This window comes from Nannospalax galili, unplaced genomic scaffold (genome assembly GCF_000622305.1).
Source record: "Nannospalax galili isolate Female #2095 unplaced genomic scaffold, S.galili_v1.0 scaffold336, whole genome shotgun sequence".
Lineage (NCBI taxonomy): Eukaryota > Metazoa > Chordata > Mammalia > Rodentia > Spalacidae > Nannospalax > Nannospalax galili.
In genome coordinates this window covers 5,595,148-5,616,066 of record NW_008343385.1, presented here as the reverse complement: position 1 = coordinate 5,616,066, position 20,919 = coordinate 5,595,148, and the positions used below count along the sequence as shown (strand labels likewise).

Below are 20,919 nucleotides of genomic sequence, written 5' to 3'. Positions count from 1 at the left end.
TAACTTTTTACAAGCATGCCAAGAATATACAATAAGAAAAGGATATCTCTTCAACAAACAAGAAAGGAAAGGAATTGGATACTGATCCAAAATACATTGGAATATATCTGGAAATATTCATACTGAATACTGAATTCAACAGCTCATTAAGAGGATCATGAATCACAACCAAGTGTGATTCATCTATGAGATGCCTGGATAGTTCAACATATGACATACCACAGGAACTAGGATACAAGGTGATCTCAAACTGAAACTGAAAAACCTTTCCTCCAGGATGTTTGCCCTTACCACTTCCATTCAACACAGTGCTGGGAGGCTTAGGGGAATTAGGCAAGAGAAAGAAAGAAAAGGTATCAAAATTGGAAAGAAAGCAGTGATGGTGATATAAAGCAAAGCTTAAAGACTCCACAAGATAGATTCAATAAAGCTGCAGGATTAAAACATACAAAAACTACTTGCATGCTGACACACTAACAAGTAATACAAAAAGGGAAAGTTTTATTACATTTAAGTGTGTGTATGTGTGTGTGTCTCTCTCCTTCCACCATATGAGTCCTGAATATCTGAATATTGAACTCAGGCCATCAGGCTTGGCTGCAAGCACCTCTATCAGCTGAAACATTTCACTGGGCCCAGAAAGGAAAAATTTTAAATCCTATTTATTGTCACATCAAAAAGAATAAAATGCTTAGGAACAAACTTACCTAACAAGTCAAAATTCTTGTAGTCTATTAACTTGTTTAGAGACATTAAAGAAACACATTAACAAATGAATGGAGCAGCATTACATGCTCAGAGACTGGAGGATTTAACTTAACTTCCCATGCTACCCAGATTTCCTTAGATTCAGGGTATTGCCTTCAAAATATATATGGCACTTTTTCCAGAAAGAGAAAATAATCAACTAAAAATTAATGAACCACAAAGGACACTGGATTGCCAAAATGATCTTGAGACACTACAGTAAAGATGGATGCTTCATACTTCCTGACTCAAACTGGCAGGAATCAAGACATCTGCTATAGGCATAAAGATACACAAGTTAAACATAGTAGGGGTAGTGCCGGTAATTCTGGCACTTGGGAGCTAAATCATCACAAGTTTGAAGCCACCCTGAGCTATATAGTGAGACCCTGTCTACAAAAACAAAAAGGGCTAGAGAGATGGCTCGGTAGTTAAGAGTGCTTTGTGCTCAGGCATGCACACACACACATAAGAAATAAAACTTTTTAAAAAAGGAAATAGAGCAATGAATGAGCTCATGTGCTGTGGCTGGGCATGGCTTACATGTGTCTCTGGAAGGTTCATGTGTAGGAAGTTTGGTCCCCAGTGTGGTGCTGTTGAGGTGATGAAACCTTTAAGTGGTGGTAGAGCCTACTGGGAGGTACTTAGGTCACTGGGAGCACTGCCTTAGAACTGATTAATGCTGGTTATGATTTGGATCTTAAATGTCCTCCAAAGGCTCCTGTGCTAAAGGTTTGGCCTCCAGCCTGGGGCACTAAAGAGATGTGGTGGAATTTTAGGAGGCAAGGGCCTGGAAAAATGAAAACATTGGGGCAGGCCTTTGAGGAGGATACTGGGACCATACCCCCCAACTCCCCTTTGTTTCCTAGCCACAATAAGGAGAGTTAGGTTTACCTGATCTGTGTCCCTCTCATAATGCCCTGGCCCACTACAGAGCCAAGCAGAGGAATGAAACCTCTGCCACCATGAACCAAAGCAAATATTTCTTCCTCTTAAGTTATTCATATCAAGTGTTTTGTTACAGCAATGGAAAGCTGACTAGTACATTGGTCTTGGAGAATGTGTTAGTTCTCATAAGAAAACACTGTTATAAAAAAATCAAGGCTAGCTTTTCTCTGCCATCTGGCTTCCTGCCTCACCATATCATCTCTACGTCTTATATATGCTCACGCTACTGCCACCTGCCATGAAGCCCTCACCACAGCCAAGCAGAACCTGGTGCCATGCACTGGCTCTCTGGAACTAGGAGCAAAATCAATCTCTGTCTCTGTTTCTCCTCTCCCCCTTCCCTCCTCTTTCCTGTCTCCAAATCACACAGCCTCAGGTATTTTGTTACAACAACTGAAAAAACATGAATACATAATGTATATAGTCAAATAATTTTCGGAAAGGGTGTCAAGAGCACACAATAGGCAAAGATCATTTGTTTCTTCAACAATTGGCATTAGGATAACTGGAAATCTACACACAAAGCAGTAAAATTGGATCTTCCTCTTATACCATTTACAAAAATTAACACCAGACCTCAAACAGAAGGGTTGGACCTGTAGGTCAACAGTGAGTACTTGCCTAGAATATGCATAGCGCTGGGTTTTATTGCTATCACTTAAAAAAAATTCTAAGGCCTCAAGCTCTTAAACCAGAAATCTGAGAAGAAAGTGGACAGGGAAAACTTCGTGCCTTTGATCATGTCAGTTTCTTGGATATGACACCAAAAGTTCTAGCAACAAAAGTATTAACAGGCATGGAGAACTCAGAACTGCCCCTGGGACCAGCTGTGCTTGCATATGTGTGCAATCCCAGCACTCAACAGAAAGAAAGAGGCCAGCCTGGGCTACACAGTGAGAGCCTGTCTCAAATTTAACCAACCAACCAGCCAACCAACCAACCAACCAGCCAACCAACCAACCAACCAACCAACCAGCCAGCCAGTCAATCAATCAATCATCAAGCTTCAGGGAGAAAATATTTGCAAACTATATATCTGGCAAGGGGTTAATATCTAAAATATACAAAGGCTAAGGGTGGTGGCCCATGCCTTTAATCCTAACACTTGGGAGGTAGAGACAGGCAGAGATTGAGGCCAGCCTGATCTACATACTGAGTTCCAGACCAGTTGGGGCTACAGGGAGACCCTGTCTCACAAAAGTCCATAAAATAAAACATACAAAGAACTCCTGCTACTCAAAACCAAAACAAATAACAGTAAAACCCATTGCACCCAGACAAATAACCTGAGTATTTTTTTTAAATAGGCTAAAGATTTAATTAGAAATTTTTACAGAGAAGTCATACAAATCACCAGCTATATCAACAGATGCTGATATATCAACCAATACATCAAAGGATGCTTACCATCAGTGAACCTGCAAATCAAACCACAATGCACATGATCTCAGACCTGTTAGGACATCCTCACAGAAGAAAACAGAAGACAGGTGAGGATGAGAAGAAACTGGAACCTTTGTACAATGCTGTGAATATAAAATGGCATACTGCTGTGGCGCATATTCTAGGAGCTTCTCAAAACAAACACCTTCACACTGTCATAGGAGTCAACAATCCCACTTTGAAGTAGTTATCAAAAGAATGGAAATCGAGATCCCTGAGAGATGCTTGCACTTCCATGTTTACTACAGCATTGTTTACAACAGCAACATTCATTAAAAATGGATAGCTGGGCATGGTGGTGCACACCTTTAATCCCAGTACTGGGAGGTAGAAGCAGGTGGCTCTCTGTGAGATCATGGCTAGCCAGGTCAGCTGAAGCTACAGGGAGACCCTATCTCAAAAAACCAAAACCAAACCAAACCAAACCAAAAGATGGATGGATAAAGAAAATGTGGTACATATGATAGACTATTATTCGGCTGCAAATAAAAGAAATCTTCACATTCTACAGTATGGGTGAGTCTTGAGGCCCCTGTGGTAAGCATAGTAAGCAGTTCATGGAAGAGTACTGCATGATTCACTTACGTGAAGCTTTCAGAATCATCCAGCACATTAAAGCAGAAAGTAGAGCAGTGGCTGGAGGGATGGAAGAAAAGGAGAGTTGCTGTTCAAGGGGGGTGAAAATTCAGTCATGCAAGGTGAAAAGGTTCTAGAAATTTGTAGTAGAACATTGTGCTTATAACTAACAAAACCATAATGTAGTGTGTTCTTTAAAAATCTTTGAGGGTAGATCTCATATTGTGTGTGTAGCTTTTATTTTTATTTTATTTTCCTACACAATAAAAATAAAAGTGACTCACTTCAGAATCGCAATCATAGAAATGCAACTAAGAAATGATCACCTGTCAAGTTAGTGAGGGTTTAAAAATGCTGGTGAGAAGCCCTTGAGGCAGCATCTGTTTGCAGTGTAAATTGCCAGGCCCCATCGGTTCAAAGAACACTTTGGAAGTACACATCAAAAGGTCTTAAAAATATTTACACCCTTTGATGTAATAATTTTATTTGCAGAAATCTGTTTTCATGAAGTAATAACAAATGTAAATATATTTTTAATAGGAAAAGTTTAAATGTTCCATAAAGGAGGAATGGTTACTAAATGTTGATACTTATGATCAAAACCCAGAAATATTCATGAGGGTCTAGTGAAAAAAACTACTCATACCATAATATTAAACAAAGAAAAGTAGGATAACAAATCTATAAAGGCGAGTCATGGCAAATACAAAAAGGAAGGGAGGTAAGAAGGATGGAATGAAGGAAGGAAGGAAGGAAGGAAGGAAGGAAGGAAGGAGGGAGGGAGGGAGGGAGGGAGGAGGAGGAGGAAGGAAGGAAGGAAGGAAGGAAGGAAGGAAGGAAGGAAGGAAGGAAGGAAGGAAGGAAAGAAGGAGGGAAGGAAGAAAGAGTAGGGTCTTGAGGTGGCTCTGGGTAAAGGTGCTTGCTGCCAAGCTTGCCGACCTGAAATATGCCTGGCATGCACACCCCCCACCCAAATAAATAAAATGCTTTAAAAAGTGAAAGAAAAATACAGAATGATCAAGAGGGCTATTTTCAGTTAAATTTACAGATAATTTTTAAAAGGTTTTCAAAAATTCTTTTTCCCATTTTTTTCCAAACTTTTGACAAAGAGTGCACATTACTCTCAATCAGAAACAAACAAAAGGATGCCTAGGCCAGGTGTGTTGGCGCACACCTTTAATCCTAGCACTCAGGAGGCAGAGGCAGGAGGATCTTTGTGAATTCAAGGCCAGCCTGGTCTACATAGTGAGTTCAGGTCAGCTGGGACTACAGGGAGACCCTGTCTCGAACACACACACACACACACACACACACACACACACACACACATGAAAGGATGCCTATAGGCAAATACATAGCTTAAAAATGAAATGGAATCTAACATTGTGTAAAAAAATCCAGCTTGTCCAAATACGTATATTTTAAAAGAGTATGCTTGTTTCTTAGTCTTTGTAAACATAAATATGGTGGGATCAAAACTTTTGCCAGGCATGGTAATGCATGCCTTTAATACCAGGACTTGGGAGGCAGAGGCAGGCAGATCTCTTGTGAGCTTGAGACCAGCCTAGTCTACATAGCAAGTTCCAGGCCAGCTGGGGTTACAGGGAGACCCTGTCTCAAAAAACAAAACAACAATAAAAGTTAGACTCTTCATTCTAGAAAAACTAGGATGTATTTGAGTGATCTTACATAAGTTATGGTTAAAACAAACATCAACCCTATCATTAAATCTTTTAATTTTTAAGTAAAAGAAGTAGATAGGAAGTGAAATCAACAGTAAGTTGATTTGTAAACACATGGCTTCTGGTAGCAGTGTCAAGACTGTGGGAAACTGGGTGTCACCCTCTTTAGGAGTGGTCTGAAGGGACATTCATGACAGCCAGCAGGAAGGGAAGGAGCTGTCCAGGTAGCAAGGACAGCCAAGTCCACCCTGGCTCTCAGTGGATTGGCAGATGGCACAGCCAGATTTCCCCACCAGCCTGGAGCTACTAAAACAATTACATTCAGGAGGGGATAAATTCATGCTACAATCAGATTCCTAAGGTTAGCTGGAATGATGGAGGAAGGGGGCATGTTCCAACTGGTTTAAGCTGCAAACAGATAACTGAAAAAGATGGGCAGAGAAGGATGCAAACTGGCTTCTTCAGGGTCACAAATCATCAACTCTGAGAAAGTCAAGTTTACTGCCATGCCACTGTGCCAGTCCTACTATTTGATCCCACTTGAAAAGTGTTCACTTACTTTCACTCATGTATGTTTCCAAAAAATCAGCGAAAGCAAACTAGAGCCTTTGGGTACCATGTAGAAAGTGGGGGTGGTTTTAATTGGCCCATACTGTGTTTAAAGATCAACCAACCAGGGGCTGAAGACATGGCTCAGCGGTTAAGATCACTAGCTGCTCTTGCAGAGGACCTGGATTGGATTCCCAGCACCCACAAGGTGGCTAACAACTGTCCATAACTCCAGCTCCAGGGAATCTAACACTCTCTCTCTTCTGACTTCCATGGGCATTGCATGACACGGTGCACTTAAACACTTGCAGGCAATACAATCATACAAATAAAATAAAAATAATAAATAAAATATTTTTCAAAAAAGATCAATCAACCAAACCAAACAAACATTCCCAATAGCAAAGCACCCCCTCCCCTCAAAAAGCTTGAATGAATTTCTGACCATTCAACATTGGGAGATTGGGCATAATCAGCATTGGGCACTTTAAAAATGATTTAATACAATGGGAACAAGCTGTCATTTCACCTGGCAACAATTAGGTAGCGACGAGTGTCTGGTACTCTCTCAGGAGGGCACAGGCCACCAATGTGCCACAGTCCTCATTTGGTCCATTTGCTCATTTGGAGTCCTGAGCCTGTCACCTGCTTGTATTCCTAACTGTAATCAATAGAATCACTCTTACCAGCTGGGAAGATTTCAAGGCTCACAGTGACTGACAGTACTGATCTACTTACAAGCCCTGAGCTGCCTAAGATCAAAAACTCATTGAAAGCAACACTACCTGTTAAGTAACTTTGATAAAGACAGACCCGATTGATTAAGCACTATCATCACGCCCAAAGACATGCTGGGAGAGAGTGGAAAGATGCCCTGTGGAAGTCAGGGGTGTCCTGGGCAGCTGACTGGAATGCAGGATGGCCTTGACAAAGCTTGGGACAACTTATGGGAAACTCTCAGCCTAGTGCCTGGAACTTAATAGGAGTTTAATAAATATTTGTTTCCCTCATCTCTGCAGCAGATGCCGAGCACAGCAAGAAGAAATAGAGCCAGAACAGCCTTAATACAAGCACAAAAGCACAGCATGCCAACAGAGGAGGTAATTGCAGCCTAGAGATCAGTAGCAGCAATAGAATAGACCTAGAGACATTCTGATGACAGAGCTAGGTACTGTAATTAGGGAGACTGTGTAACAGTAGCATGATTTAATAGATCGCTGATAGTCACACATCTATATGCTAAGTAGGAAAAGCAACATAGTCACACAGAAATTCAGATGGAAATCAGACCAACATTGTATGAGAAATAATTTAACTTTTTAGTGAAACATTGCTGGTTAAACCTTTACATTTTCTTAACATAAAACTACATAGACTATGTACAATATGGATGGTAGCTCTCTTCAGTTTAAGTTTTGTAATTAGCAGAGATAAGCTAATTGTTTAATAAAGTTTATTTTTGGCTTATCAATAGTGGGGCTTTTGTAGATTTGGAGTAATCTATTTCTAGGATCTCATTAAAAAAAAAAAAGCCAGTTACTAACTGAAGTAAAATTACCAGAAGCATCGTGTTACTACAGTAATAACCTGTCAGATAACTTTACATGCACAGTGCTGTACAGCAGAATAGAAGGTTACAGATGCAATTATTTCTTTTCTAGCCCTTTAGTTAGGGTCACAGGCAATCAGTTGCTGTTTATACATAGTTTTTGCAGTATTTATTTCTTTAACAGTCTTGAAAGGCAGTGACAGGCAATAATGTCTTGTTTTTATCACGTTTCCAGGGCTTAACAAATGTTAGAATAATAAAATTCTGTATGATGGAAAACAGCAGTCACTAAAACTATAATGTCTACAGTATTTTAAAGACATAGTAATGTAAAAAAGTATAAAAAAGGTGCATTTAATGATTAAACTATGGTAATAAAGAATTTTTATTAAAAAATTCACCTAATTTCCTCTTAAATTCCTTAAGGGATTGAAAGAAAACACAGAGAAAGGGAATAAGGGATTAAAGTGGTGGCACATGCCTTTAGTCTCAGCAGTCTGGAGGCAGAGGCTGGTGGATCTTGGTGAGGTAGAGGCCATCCTGGTCTACACAGCGGATCTATGTGAAGTGGAGACCAGTCTGGTCTATATAGTGAGTTCCAGGCCAGCTGGGCCTACAGGATGATGCTGTCTCAAAAAGACGAAAAAAAAAATCCTCAAAATCATTTAGAGTAAATCATTTAGAGCTGTCAATTTAAATAAATAATAAAATAAAAATAAAAAACAAAAAACTTTTTTTCCTCTTCTCTTTTTCTCCCTCCCTCCCTTCCTAATTTTTGCGTTCAAATCGGGGCTGGTACGTCGTGTACCATGCTGGCGAGCTCCTGATGCGATTCCTCCTGCTTCCTAGCCTCCTTCCAGCTTTGAAGGACTTGGCTTTGGAAGGCGAGACGCTGAGGTTCGAGCGCGACACTTTGTGACGTGAGTAGGGACACAGGCACTTGGAGGGCGCAAACGCTCCACCTGCATCCTTGTCATTCTGGGCCGGCACGGGCAAGGCTGGGGGTCCCGGGCACGGTGGAGGCCTGAGGACTCGCCGCTCCAACTTTCAGGAGGAAGTGAGGAGAAAAACAGAGCTGCTCCTTTAAGGGCTTCCCTTCCCCTTTACTCTATGTTTACATAACACGGGGGCGGCCGGCGGGGGCGGGGCGGGGGCGCCGAGGGCGCAGGCGGCTGAGCAAGCGTCCCACCTGCCCGACTAGCCGCCCGGCCGCGCTCGCTCTTCCTGGCCGCTCTCGCCCGCGCCCTCCTCCCTCCCGAGGGGCCCCGTCGGCGGCTCAAGGCGGACAGGTCCCCCGCCGCCTCTCGCAGTCGTTGCCGCGTCTGGCTCGCGGCGGCCGCGGAGCGAGCAGCTCCGGGGAAGCCGTGCAGGCGAGCGCGCAGCCACGACGGAGCAGCCGCGGGACTGGCCGCCCCGCGCCCCGTTCGCCGCCGTGCCGTTTCCCGGCGCGCTCACCCCGTTCTCGGGATGGGAGTGTAGCGGCGGCGCGGACGCGGCGGGCATCGCGGCGGAGGCGGCGGCGGCCGAGCGCGGCTCCATGTTTTCCCCCGGGCAGGAGGAGCCCAGCGCCCCCAACAAGGAGCCGGTGAAATACGGGGAGCTGGTGGTTCTCGGGTGAGTCGGGGTCCCGAGAGCCGGGCCGGGCGGGGAGGCCGGGGACGGTCCGCGCACCGGGCGTTGAGCGGGATGCGTGGTCGGCGCGGGGCAGTGGCGACTCCGGGGATCCAGAGGGGCACCCGCTCCTGCTGCGGGGAGGGCGCCGGGCGCCTACGCGTCGCTGCGCCGCGGGGCGCCTCTCCGACCCCCAGGACCGCGGGCCGCCAGCTTCGGCCTCAGAACCCGGAGCTTCGGCCCGGGCGGTGGTGCCCGCTGCGCTCTGCGCATTGTTCCGGTGACCGCCGCGGGCAGCGACCTGTCTGTGACCCTGGGCAGCCCGGAGGGCCTAGGCTTCCCCACGCCGAGAGTGACCCCGGGCGGCGGGCCTGGACCCTGGGCTCGCGCCCTTCGGGTCCTGTACCCCAAGGACCCCCTCTGTCCTCGGGTCCCTTCACCCCTCGGATTCCCGCGCTCCTCAGTTTCCAGCACCCGTGGGGTTCTCTCAACCCTGGGGTCCCTCGGGTCTCCTCATCGGTGGTGTTCCCGCATTTCTGGGGTCCCTGTGTCCCTCGAGACCCCTTACCCTCGAGTCCCCGCACTCTTGGGGTCCCCGAACCCCTTGGGTTCCCGCACCTCTGGAGTCCCCGCGTTCCTAGGGTTCCCGCACCCCTGGGGTCCCTTCACCCCTAGGGTCCCCTCGCCCCCGGGTCCCCACACCCCTCGGGTCCCGCACCTCTGGAATCCCTTCACCCTTGGGGTCCCCTCAGCCCTGGGGTCTCCGCACCGGGTCTCCTCGGGTCCCGGGTCTCGCGGATGCCCTCCCGGCGGCGGGGGGAGCTCGCCAGCTTGCCCGCCTAGGCTCTCTCTCCGCTGGTGAAAACCACATTTTGAAGATAGTAATTATCTGCAATCGTTAAACGGCAGCAATTAGAGACTTCATCTACTTCCTGAGTTTCCTTGTGACATTTCTATTGTGCACCCTTAGTAAGCCAGGAGGGAGGCTTCGCGGGATTAAACCTGGATAAAGTGGGCAGTGAAAAGGCTGTGGGAGGGGAGGAGGAAAGTGCCGGAAACATGGGGGCCGGCAACTTGGGTTTAGTGCTGCAGGGCGAAGGATTATCTTTTCCTTTGGGTGTGCAGCTCCTAGGAACCCGCGCTTTTGTCCTCTTTTGAAAGACCTGTCTTCCGACCGTCCTGGGTGCCTATGGGTGGGCTTAGGCTCCGGAGGAGTCCTCCCTATGCAGAAAGATTCTGGGAAATTTGAAAAAGGTGCTTTGATAACTACTTTGATGTAAGTGATGACTTAAAAAATAATTTTTAAAAGTTTTTATTAAAGAAGCTTCTAGAGATAGCTTGCCTCAAAGTTTCCTAGTCTTCCTCAGTTTTTTGCTAGCGTTTTAAATGGGGTGGTACTGGAAATCTCATTACCAATCTATAAACTGCAGATAAAGGCCTTTCGCACCTGCATGGGAATTGCGTGCACTTAAAAGACTGATGTCAGAGTTCTCTGCGAAGAGGGAGGAGTAAAAGGGAAAAAGCCACAGTTTAGTCTGTCTTATGTAACTTCAGCCCAACCTAATTTTTTGGAGTTTGGTTTTGTTTATGTGGCTAGCTTCAAAGTATGTTTAACACTGTGAACTCGACACAGAAGATTAATTTATGCCAGAACTTTATTTCATTATTTCCTTTTGAGGCAATCTGTTGAGATGTTTCAGAGGAGCAGTGTGCTCCAGAGCCTGGAGAGGTTTTGTGCTCATCGCTGGATGCAAAGCCAGGAAAAGAATTTACACCCTGGATTGTTCTAGTGTCTGTGTAAATACATTGCCTATTGCAAGTGCTCTGCCCTTTACGAGTGCTCTTCCACGAGACACTAAGGATGGCATAACAGCTTCTTACCTTATAATTGGAGCTAGACACTCAGCAGTTAATCAGTGTACCTACTATGTGCCAGCACTGTTGGGCATTAGGGCTATCTATCATCCAGCAGTGAACTGGAAATTTTCATTTTAGTGTAGACTAAAGCATAAGAAGGAAACGTCTGAATAAATAATGATCATTTTAGATGTGTTGACACTTCTCCACAGTAGATAAACAGTAGATTATTACCTTTGTAGATGGGTGGTGTTTTCTTCTAGGTTAAGGAAGGCCTTTTGAGAAAGTAAAATTGAAGTAGCAGATGCTGGTCTGGTTGGTGTATACTTGAATTGTGGTTTTTTTAAGAGTAGATTTCTGACTCTTTTGCAATATTAACTACATTAATGAGGGAAGGTAAGATGGTGAATAAATAAATAGGTAGATTTAAAGGAAGCCTTTCAGTGTTCCACTCACAGAACATAAGAGGGTGTCTTCTCTTTTAAAGCAACCCTAGTATTTAAATAAAAACTACTATCACTTTGCATAGTTCATCCTTTAGGACATATATATTGGTGAACAGAGACTGTCGGGAAGATTTTCTCGATGAAATTATTCTTGATGTTAAAAAAGACCCTTGGCAATGATGTGGTTATTTGTTTACTTGTAAAATGCAGTGGTTTTTATTTTATTTGCTGTGTGATTGACCTTTTTGCTGTGCCCTGAATTCTATGATAAAATGCTACTAGGAAGTTTGGAGAGCAAGCTGAAAAAGTTGATCCATGTCTGTATCTACATACAAATACTTCCCTGCATCTTTTCATAGATTACACAATACTAAGAGAAAGCCACACAGTTAGAATTTGGTGGGGTCCTTACTTTGCATTCAGGTTTGTGGAATTTAGATTATTTCATAATTCTGACTAGTTACTGTGTCATAGCCACAAGTCTTTGTTGTGTCCACTGCTTAATTGAAGGTGGAGAGAACGGTTGTTTTAGATTTTTGGCTGTGAATTTTAAACTTGGCTGTCATTTTAAAGTTGGGGAAGTGGTTTGAGATTTAAAAGCCATACAATGGGGCATGGCAGTGCACACCTTTAATCCCAGCACTCAGAGGCAGAGGCAGGAGGATCCCTGTGATTTTAAGGCCAGCCTGGTCTACATAGTGAGTTCCAGGACAGCTGGGGCTACAGGGAGACCCTGTCTCAAAAAGACAAAAAAAACAACAAAAAACAAAAAAACCCATACAATGTAGTTAGGAGAGCATGCCTTTACAGTTGGTGGGGCCCGATTCGGGTCCTGCTCTCTGGCTCACTGGCTTCGTGATTTTGGCTTCGTTCTACCTTCTTTTTCTTTAGCAGTATCAAAATAGGATTGGATTAGGAGTCATCAAGAGTCTTTCTTGGTTTGTGCTCTCTGGTTCTGTTCATTAACTCACATGTGGAACATACAGTAGTTAACAAATTCTAAGTAGCTTGACCTTTGTTTATTTTGTAAGAGTCTCAAAGCAGTAGTGCTAGAATGCAAAGGGGCACATATCTAGAGTCTCAATAACAGAAAAAAAAGCCCATTTTTTTCTCCTGGGCTGGGGAGATGACTCAGGGCTAAAGTGCTTGCTATATAAGCACAGGGACCTGAGTTTGGATTGCAGCACCTATGTAAAAGTCACGCAGGGGGTGTGTAACTAACTCCAAGCACTGGGGAAGCACAGACAAACAGATCCCAGGGGCTTCTTAGTTAGCCAAAATGGTGAGCTCCAGGTTCAGTCAGAGACCCTGTCTCAGAAATTACCATGGAGAGTGACAGAGGAGGACACCTTACATTGACCCCTGATTTCCACATGCATATGTACACATTCATGAACATACGTGCACACATGCATATATACAAGACCAATGTGCATACACACACATGCAAACACATATACACAAGACCAGTGCTGTGATTTGCCTTTTATCAAGTAAACATGAACAGAACAGGCTTTAAAAAGTTATAATAGTATTTATATTTGATTTACTGGTTTTAGGTCGTATACAAGATCATTCAAATTGGGTCTAACTTGCTGTTTAAGTTTAATAATGGCAAGGATGGGACTGGTGAGATGACTCAGTGGGTAAGGCACTTACCACCAATTCTGACAACCTCACTTTGATCCCTGGAACCCACATAGCAGAAGGAGAGACCCAATACTGTCAGGTTGTCTCTTGATCTTCACCACACTTGTGCTTTCAAAATAAATGAGTAACTGTAATTTAAACAACTTTTAAAAGCCAGAATGTTTTGAAGTTTAAGTATGGGAATAAACAGCTAGCAGAAGGAGATAATCTGATAACAATTTAGGAGGGGAAGGGGCCTAAGAGGTACATGATCTAGCCCTTTTATTCTTTTCCACAGGCCTTGTGGAAAGAGGGAGTTTGCTCACATTCCTAGCTGCTGCTGGCTGCGTTGGGTCACTGTATGTCACTGTCTGCACGATTTCCCTGCTGCAAGGCTGACTCCAGCAGTGCTACCAGCCCCACAAACCCCTTTTGATTTCAGCTTGAAGCATGCAACTGACTAATGACCCATCATAGTTTTGGGGAAAATAATGCTTACACTTTTGGTTTCCCTTACCTCACAGTTGAGTGGCTAATACTTTTTGTAAGGCTTTATTTGTATTTGATGCTTTACAAAGTATACTTTTATCAGCATTCTCAACCATGGGTCCACAGATGGAATTCAGGGAACATACAAAAGGTAAAAAAACAAAAATCCACACACTTGGGAGGCAGAGGCAGGCAGATCTCTGTGAGTTCAAGGCCAGCCTGGTCTACTTAGTGAGTTCCAGGACAGCTGGGGCTATAGAGAGACCCTGTCTCAAAAAGACCAAAAACAAAAATCAAAAAACAAAAACAAAAAAAACCTTATGTCTATATTGTAACAGTTGACCAGCTGAAATGTAGTATCTCACCCAGTTTGGAGACTAGGCAACAGAAAGACTTACAGCTAGATTTATTTGTCTTAATACAGAAGTATAGGTGTAGGCAGGGCATAGTGCTACACATTTGTATCCTAGGGAGTTCAAGAGCATCCTCAGCTGCATAATGGCATAGTGAGTTTGAGGCCAGCCTGCACTACTTGAGACCCTGTCTGGAAAGAAACAGTACAAGTGTGGGTAGGCTCAGTGGTAAAGCCCCTGCCTAGCACATGCAAGGCCCTGGCTGCATCTCCTGCTCTTCAAAACAAAGCTCTTAAAAAAGCACATATGTGGTTATTTTCTAATTTAAACCTATTTTGAAAACTTTTCCCCGAGTAAGGCTTAGTAGCCTTTATGAGACTGCTAAAGTGTCCTGGCACAAAAAGAGGTTTACGAACCTCTGGCCATCAAGGCTTATCAATTTGATTAGAAACTGAAGTAAAAGGGGCAGGTGTCTGCCTTGTTCCCTTGGAACAGCCAGTTCTGTCAGATGAGACAAAGGGCTCCAGTGCTTGACCAGTTTGTGGACCGTTATTTTTTAAAGCAGCTCTCAGTTTCCATGTGTTTTCTCTTTAGACTTGTCCTGACTGCGCCTCTCTGGTAGTGAGAGGGAACCTTACGGTGGACACTATAAAATTTCCTTTTCTTATCCTCCACTCTAATTGGAGCCCAAAGATGTCAGACACTATGTTTTGTAGAATAAAAGATTTCTGAATTTTAAAAAATACATACAAAGAAAATCTTTACTGCCATTCAGCAAGTTGGGTGATGTGGAGCACTGACTGAAGTCTGTTTGTGTAGATGGAGTGCTTCATTCTGTAGGCTATTACGGGCTATGATGTGACCAGGCTTTGGGTTGCTATATTTTCCTTTACTAACTTTAGCCTTGTTTGGCGTGTGTGGCTGTCTGTATGGCTTTGTGGTCTCCCTTCTCAGATTTGTTTCTTTAACATGCCAAGATTGAAACTTATTAAGACTTGTCGTTTCTGGTTGTTATTTCTTCATGCGATCATTATTTGGGGGATGCTTTGTATAAACAGCAATACAGCCAGATTGATTCAGGTTCCAGTGACTGTGCCATACATATTTTATACAAAAAATAAAACACAGACACATAAGAGCAAAGCAAAACAAAATAAAACATGATGTTCACTGTATTTGAGGGAGACTGAAACTGTCCCCCTGGGACTGTGCACAGGGGTTGTGGCCTCCTTGGAGTGCTGGTGTGGGGTTGTAGGCTGACTTTTAAATGGACACGGCAGCAACTGCTGGGCTTCATTGGCATGGGACAAAAATACTGGCAGAAAAAAATTCTTGAAGTCTTGAGATTTAATTGAAAGGTTCTCTTGGGTATGTCTACAGAAATCTGTTTTATAAAAGGGAAAGTGAAGGTTAGAATGATTGACTTATTCTTACCGAACTTATGGTCATCTTCATCTTCTGGAAAACAGAATGACAAGCACAGAAAGTGCTTCATATTTCTTAGCTTTGTCTGAATCAGATATTCCGAACCACTCTCCACCACCTCATGTGAGGATGAGTCTTTAGATATGTGGCTCATAATTTATGACAGTAATAAAGGGCGGATCTTCCAACTGATTCAGTGATGTCCCTTTAGTAATGACATTTTTTTTTCACCCACATGCATCGTGGTATGTTTTCTTAAGCGGGAGAGAAAGGGGTGGAGTCACATCAGGCAAGCCAGGAATTCATTCAACAAATATTTATTGGGTGTCTGCTCTTGCAGACTGGGGAATATAGCTAGAAAAGAAGGCAGGACAGGTTCCCTGCTGTGGTGATTGCTAGATATTCTTGTCACATGCCTTTAGTGACCAATTATTATTGATACAAAATGTATTTCCCCCCATTATTCGAGCATATACAAATATTTGTTTAATGCTTTGCTTGACACTTCAGATGTACAAGGCAGACTTAGTTCTTGCTGCAGAGCTTCCAGCCTAACACAGCAGAAGGCTGTGATGCGTGCTGGTACTGAGCAGGGCACCTAGCCCCTGCTAGAATGAGAAGGGCACGGCCTACCTAGAGGCAGGTGAGGGGGCAAGAGGGCTCTAGGAAGAGGATGCAGGGTACACTGAAACTGGAGGAGAGCACTGTACACAGTTCCTTCAAGGAGCGAGGGACTGACTCCAAATGGCTAGAAAAGCAACTTACTGAAAAATAATGAGATAATGTGAAAGGTGAGAATGGAATAAGGCCATGAGGGGCTTATGACTTCTTGGAAGGGTTTAGACTCTGAGGGGTAGGAAACGTTCTGCAGGGTTTTCAGAAGAGAGAAGGCTGTGGAGAAAGCCCTCAGCAAAGAGGAGGCAGTGGAGATGGAGGGGGAAACAGGTGGAGTCCTCCCTGGTAGAGAAAGAATGGAGTGTGAGCCAGAGGGCCTCTGTCTGCTTTCCAGATCCTGCCTGATTGTTCCTCCTGGGACCTAGTTTCATCCCTTGCCCCTAGCCCTGTGTAATCAATCAATTTGTTCAAAGACTAAAATCTTCTTGGCCAAGGTCCAGCCCCAGCCCTAGGCTACAGTAGCAATCTGGTAACTTCTCTGCCTACCTGAGGGAGTTTACCTTCTAGGGGAAGAGACGGCAGACAGAGTTCCACAGAATGATTGGGTGCACAGGTTGTGGTGGGGTGGGGGTTAGCAGGGTAAGGTGCTAAGGATAAATGGTAGTGGCACTCCTTTCAGATAGAATCATCCAGGAAAAGTTTCTGAGAAAATAGTCCTTGTTTTTCAAGAGCACCTACTTTTTAGTTTTTATTTACACTTCTTTTTTTCCTAGTTAAACCACCTTGAATAGGTGTTTGAGTTCCAGGTATTCTATCAATTGAGGCAAAGCAGTTTTGCACAGATACAAAGACAGATACAACATGGGTCAGTCTGAGGTGAAGCTTGCTTATACCCAGAGTAGTACTTGCATTCCACCAGTTCACTCAAACTGGTTTTCCTTTGATATTTACCCCTAAGGGTAGGGTGACTTGGCCTCCTGTGGAGTGATGGGCACATCTCTGGGGCACAGTAAACACCCATGGAGTGTCCCTAGCTCCAGTCAGCACTGTGTCCCCAGGGGTCGAGGACATTGGAATTCCAATTTGGAAGGAGGGGAAACTGCTTTCTGTTACTCAGTGACAATTCTTGAAAGACTCCTCCCAGCCTTTAGGGCCAAGTTAAAGTCTCTCTGAGACACTCCTTTCCTGATAACAGCTAATTCCACTTTCAACTTTTGTTTGTTTTTCTTTTCGTGAGTTACCTAACAGTCATTTTGTCACCTGCAGAAAGTTCTGCCTCTAAGGGAAGCAGGCCATCTGTTCCTGCTCCACCAGCTGCCACAGTGGCATTGAAAGGCTGTGGCTATTAATGCCTGTTAACGACGGCTGGAAATACTGTGGCATCCAGCGTAGTGGTTGACAAACCTAATGCATATGCATCAGGGGCATTTTCCGCAGCAGGTTTAAGTCTCTACTGAGGTTTTCTTTTCCAGCCATCCATATATTGCTTCTCACACTCAGACACTTAACTATGTTTGTTCCCTGCTTTTCAGCTCATGTTGAAACTTTTTAGGGTAAGAAATCATCATTGCAAGCTTTGTACTTCTAATTAGTACCAGTTTAACAGACTCTAACTAGAGCAGGCAGTTGTATGTTTAGCTTCTTGGTTTTTCGTATGATATGGGCTGTTGACTATTCCAGCAAGTGCCTCCTCGGCGCCTTGGTGTGTCCCCCCTTCCCGCCCCACCCTTCCCTAGCAAAGAAACTTTGCTTCTTGCTCCTCTGCTGCGAACACTGAAATTGTCATCACACCTCTCGATCTGTGTGTAATTAGCTTTTCCTGGGGCACTTGATTGATTGATTACTTTGAGGAAAGTTCTTTTTAGCAAAAGGACCATAGACCCAAAGGAATTTTCTTTTTTCATACCAGATCCCAGAAAAGTATGCAGAATAGACCCCTTCTACTCAGGATGTTTTTCCCACGCTTCAACTGTTTTCCCTTAATAAGTGCTCTCTTGTTCAACCTTTAAGCCATCCAGTATAAGAATTGTACTGAAAGGCTAGATTTCCCAGATGGAGATGACCCGGCTTTCCCAGTTGGTGATGTGGCTGTGGATGGAGATCAAACAGGGAATTCAGGGCTTTGGCTTTACCTCACGCTCATCCTAGACAGCCACTGTTCCCCTGCCCTGTCTATGTGTGGTGGACCTCTCCCCAGGGGGAGTTCCTCCTCTCAGTCCCTCTGGCTCTGGGGTTTGCGCTGACCACTGCTTGTGGTGGAAGTGACCTGCATGGCTCTAGGCACTACCTTAGTGAATGCCAGAGCCTCTGTTCTTAACCTTTTATTTCCGTTTGCTGGGGCTCCCACATAAGCACTGGAGACAGGGCTACAGCAGCAGAAACTTACTTTTTCATAGTTCTGGAGGCCGGAAGCTCAGGCTCAGTGTCAGGAGGGTGGATTCTCATAAGGCCTCTCTCCTTGGTGTACAGAGAATCACCCTCTCCCATGTTCATCTATGGCTTCCCTGTGCTTGCCTGCCTCTGTTGACTCTTTTTCTTTGTATGGCACCAGTCATACTGGATCAGGGCCTTCTTGAATTACCTTATTTGACTTTAATTACCTCTTCTAAGACTTAACTCCAAGTGCAGTCACAGTCTAAGGCTTTCTGGGAGGTTAGCACTTCAAAATAGGATTTTATAGGGGTAAAGTTATATACCAGAATGTTCTTTTAGAGGGCAGCTGCCAGTTTAAGAAGTCTGACCATGGGGGCTGGAGAGATGGCTCCGATGTAAGAGATTTATAAAAGGGGAGGACCCCAGCCATCCTGGCTGCTCCAGCTGAGGCTGTAGGACAGTAAGTGAGTCCACCATAGCTCCTTGGTTCTGTTCAGCTGACATTGGCATCACCAGGAGCAGCGCTGAGCTCTCTATACCACTGTCTGCTCAAGTGAAAGAATCGTGAGCAGATGAGCAGAGGTAGTAGTTGTAGGCCATTAGTTGGGAGCTTTGGTATACAGCCATACACCACAGCACCATGCTTGTGTTTGGTCCTGTCGTCAGCTCTGACAACTCTAATATGAAATAAATTCATTGAGCTTTTGTGGAGTTGTTTTTCTTTCCTTTAGGTTATTGATTATTTTAATTAGCATAATTACAGCTTTTTGGATGAGTTATTCTAAACATTAAGTACTATAGGGTTTGAAAATCTTAGCTAACAAAAGCATCTGTGGAATAGCTTTATCTTGTGTAAGTCATCTGCGAGTTTGTTTGCATTCATTAATCTCCATCCTCAGAACCATCTCCTGAAATGTGCTGCAAGCAAAGCAGCCAAAGAATAACTCAGCTGAGAGCCTCGCTTCTGGGAGACGTCCACATAAGCAGCTTTCCCAGGACAGCGAAATGCATGGCGTAGATTTTTCAGGCTTTTCAAGGTCACTTTGACTTGATATAACAGAAGGAACAGAGATTTGAGTAGGGGAAGTAATCCATACCAGCATCCTGCAGGTCCAGGACTCTGAGTAGACCAGAAGAGATAGGTACTTATTTATTTATTAATATTTTATGTGTATGAGTGTTTTGCCTGCGTGTCGATAGGTACACCACGTGCATATGTGGTGCCCATGGAGGTCAGATGAGGTGGTCAGATCCCTTGAAACACTGGAGTTATGAATGGTTGTTAGCCACCTTGTGCATTCTGGGAACTGAACCTGGGTCCTCTGTGAGAGCAGCCAGTGCTCCTAACCACTGAGCCATCTCTCCAGCCCCAGAGGAAACATTTTAGCACTGCAGTTGGGTGGGTAAGTGATGCCACGGAAAGCTCGTTTACACCGGCTGTGCCTATCTATGACTGCCACAGTCAGAATGGAACTCTTCAGCCTCGTGCACACCATGGAGAAAAGTCTGCCGGTGCCTAGTAAGAAGCAAGCAAAGGTGGAAACTGTGGTGCTGCGTGGTTTGTGGTGGGTCAGCGTGCTCCCTACAGAGAAGCTAGGTGTGAGAGCCGCAGTGCCCTGGGAATGCTGGGTAGGGATCACAGGGAGGGCTGCAGATAGGGGACCCACCAGCACTGCCTCCAAACTGGGCACATCCCTTAGAAAGGAAAAAAGAGACTCCTCTAGTAACTAGCTGAGATAAATATCATTTCTAAGGTTTGCCCAGATTCTGTTAGGGAATGTCATCATTTTCTACTTGTAGTAAGAGAGTGAAGAATGGAGAACCCACACTTCCAAATGTTGAGTTTTGTAAATTCACAGCATTTACCATTTTGTACTTTTAAAGCTTAAATCATGTTTGGGACTACGTATACAGTTTCATGTGTTCTATCTATAAGGGTTTGTTTAATTGAAAATGGGATTCACTGTGCACACTGACTCAATCATATTAACCACTTGGTTTGTTCTAATGATGCTTTTGTTGCTTTGACCATGGTGATTTCATTTAGAGGCCCAGGAGTGCTGGAACCCAGGTATCAGATGCCGAGAATTAAATCTTACATGGCACAGAGGAGCAGTGCTTACAGGGAGCTGTTATTCTGGAATCATCATCTGCCAGAGTCTTTTAGTTTTTTGTTTTTTGTTTTGGTCTTTTTTGAGACAGGGTCTCCCTGTAGAGTCCCAGCTGGTCTGGAACTTACTGTGGAGACCAGGCTGGCCTTTGAACTCACAGATCCTCCTGCCTCTGCCTCTTGAGTGCTGGGACTAAAGATGTGCGCCACCACACCTGGCTCTTTTAGGTGTTTTATGTTATTGTTCCAGGAATTGCACTTTATTATTTGTGCAGTGAGGTTCCAGCTAGTGACCCAGCCAAGCTTCCTCACGTCCTTGGTAGAGGAGCCTGTTTGGGAGGTCAGTGTGCTTGGCTCTGAAACTTGATTCCTTCTACCCAGTGAAGAAGATGTTACTGGGATATTGGAAGGATTTCTTGGGGCAACCTTTCTTTTTTTTTTTTTTTTTTTTTTTTTTTTTTTTTTTTTTTCCTGAGACAGTCTCCCTGTAGCCACAGCTAGCCTGGAAATGCTTTGT

General features: G+C 44.3%; 1 protein-coding gene across 3 annotated transcripts in view; it reads left to right on the top strand.

The window, feature by feature from the left end:
* The first annotated feature begins 8,677 nt into the window (after nt 1-8,677).
* Peli2 (pellino E3 ubiquitin protein ligase family member 2) overlaps nt 8,678-20,919 on the top strand; it is a 171,746-nt gene continuing 159,504 nt past the window's right edge. Inside the window, exon 1 of one of the 3 annotated variants that reach the window (XM_029566675.1) lies at nt 8,678-9,108. In XM_029566675.1, coding sequence (XP_029422535.1) covers nt 9,032-9,108 — 77 coding nt within the window. In that variant the 5' untranslated portion in view covers nt 8,678-9,031. The remainder of the gene's footprint in view (nt 9,109-20,919) is intronic. The other 2 variants (XM_029566676.1, XM_008839530.2) reach the window with 2 other exon arrangements.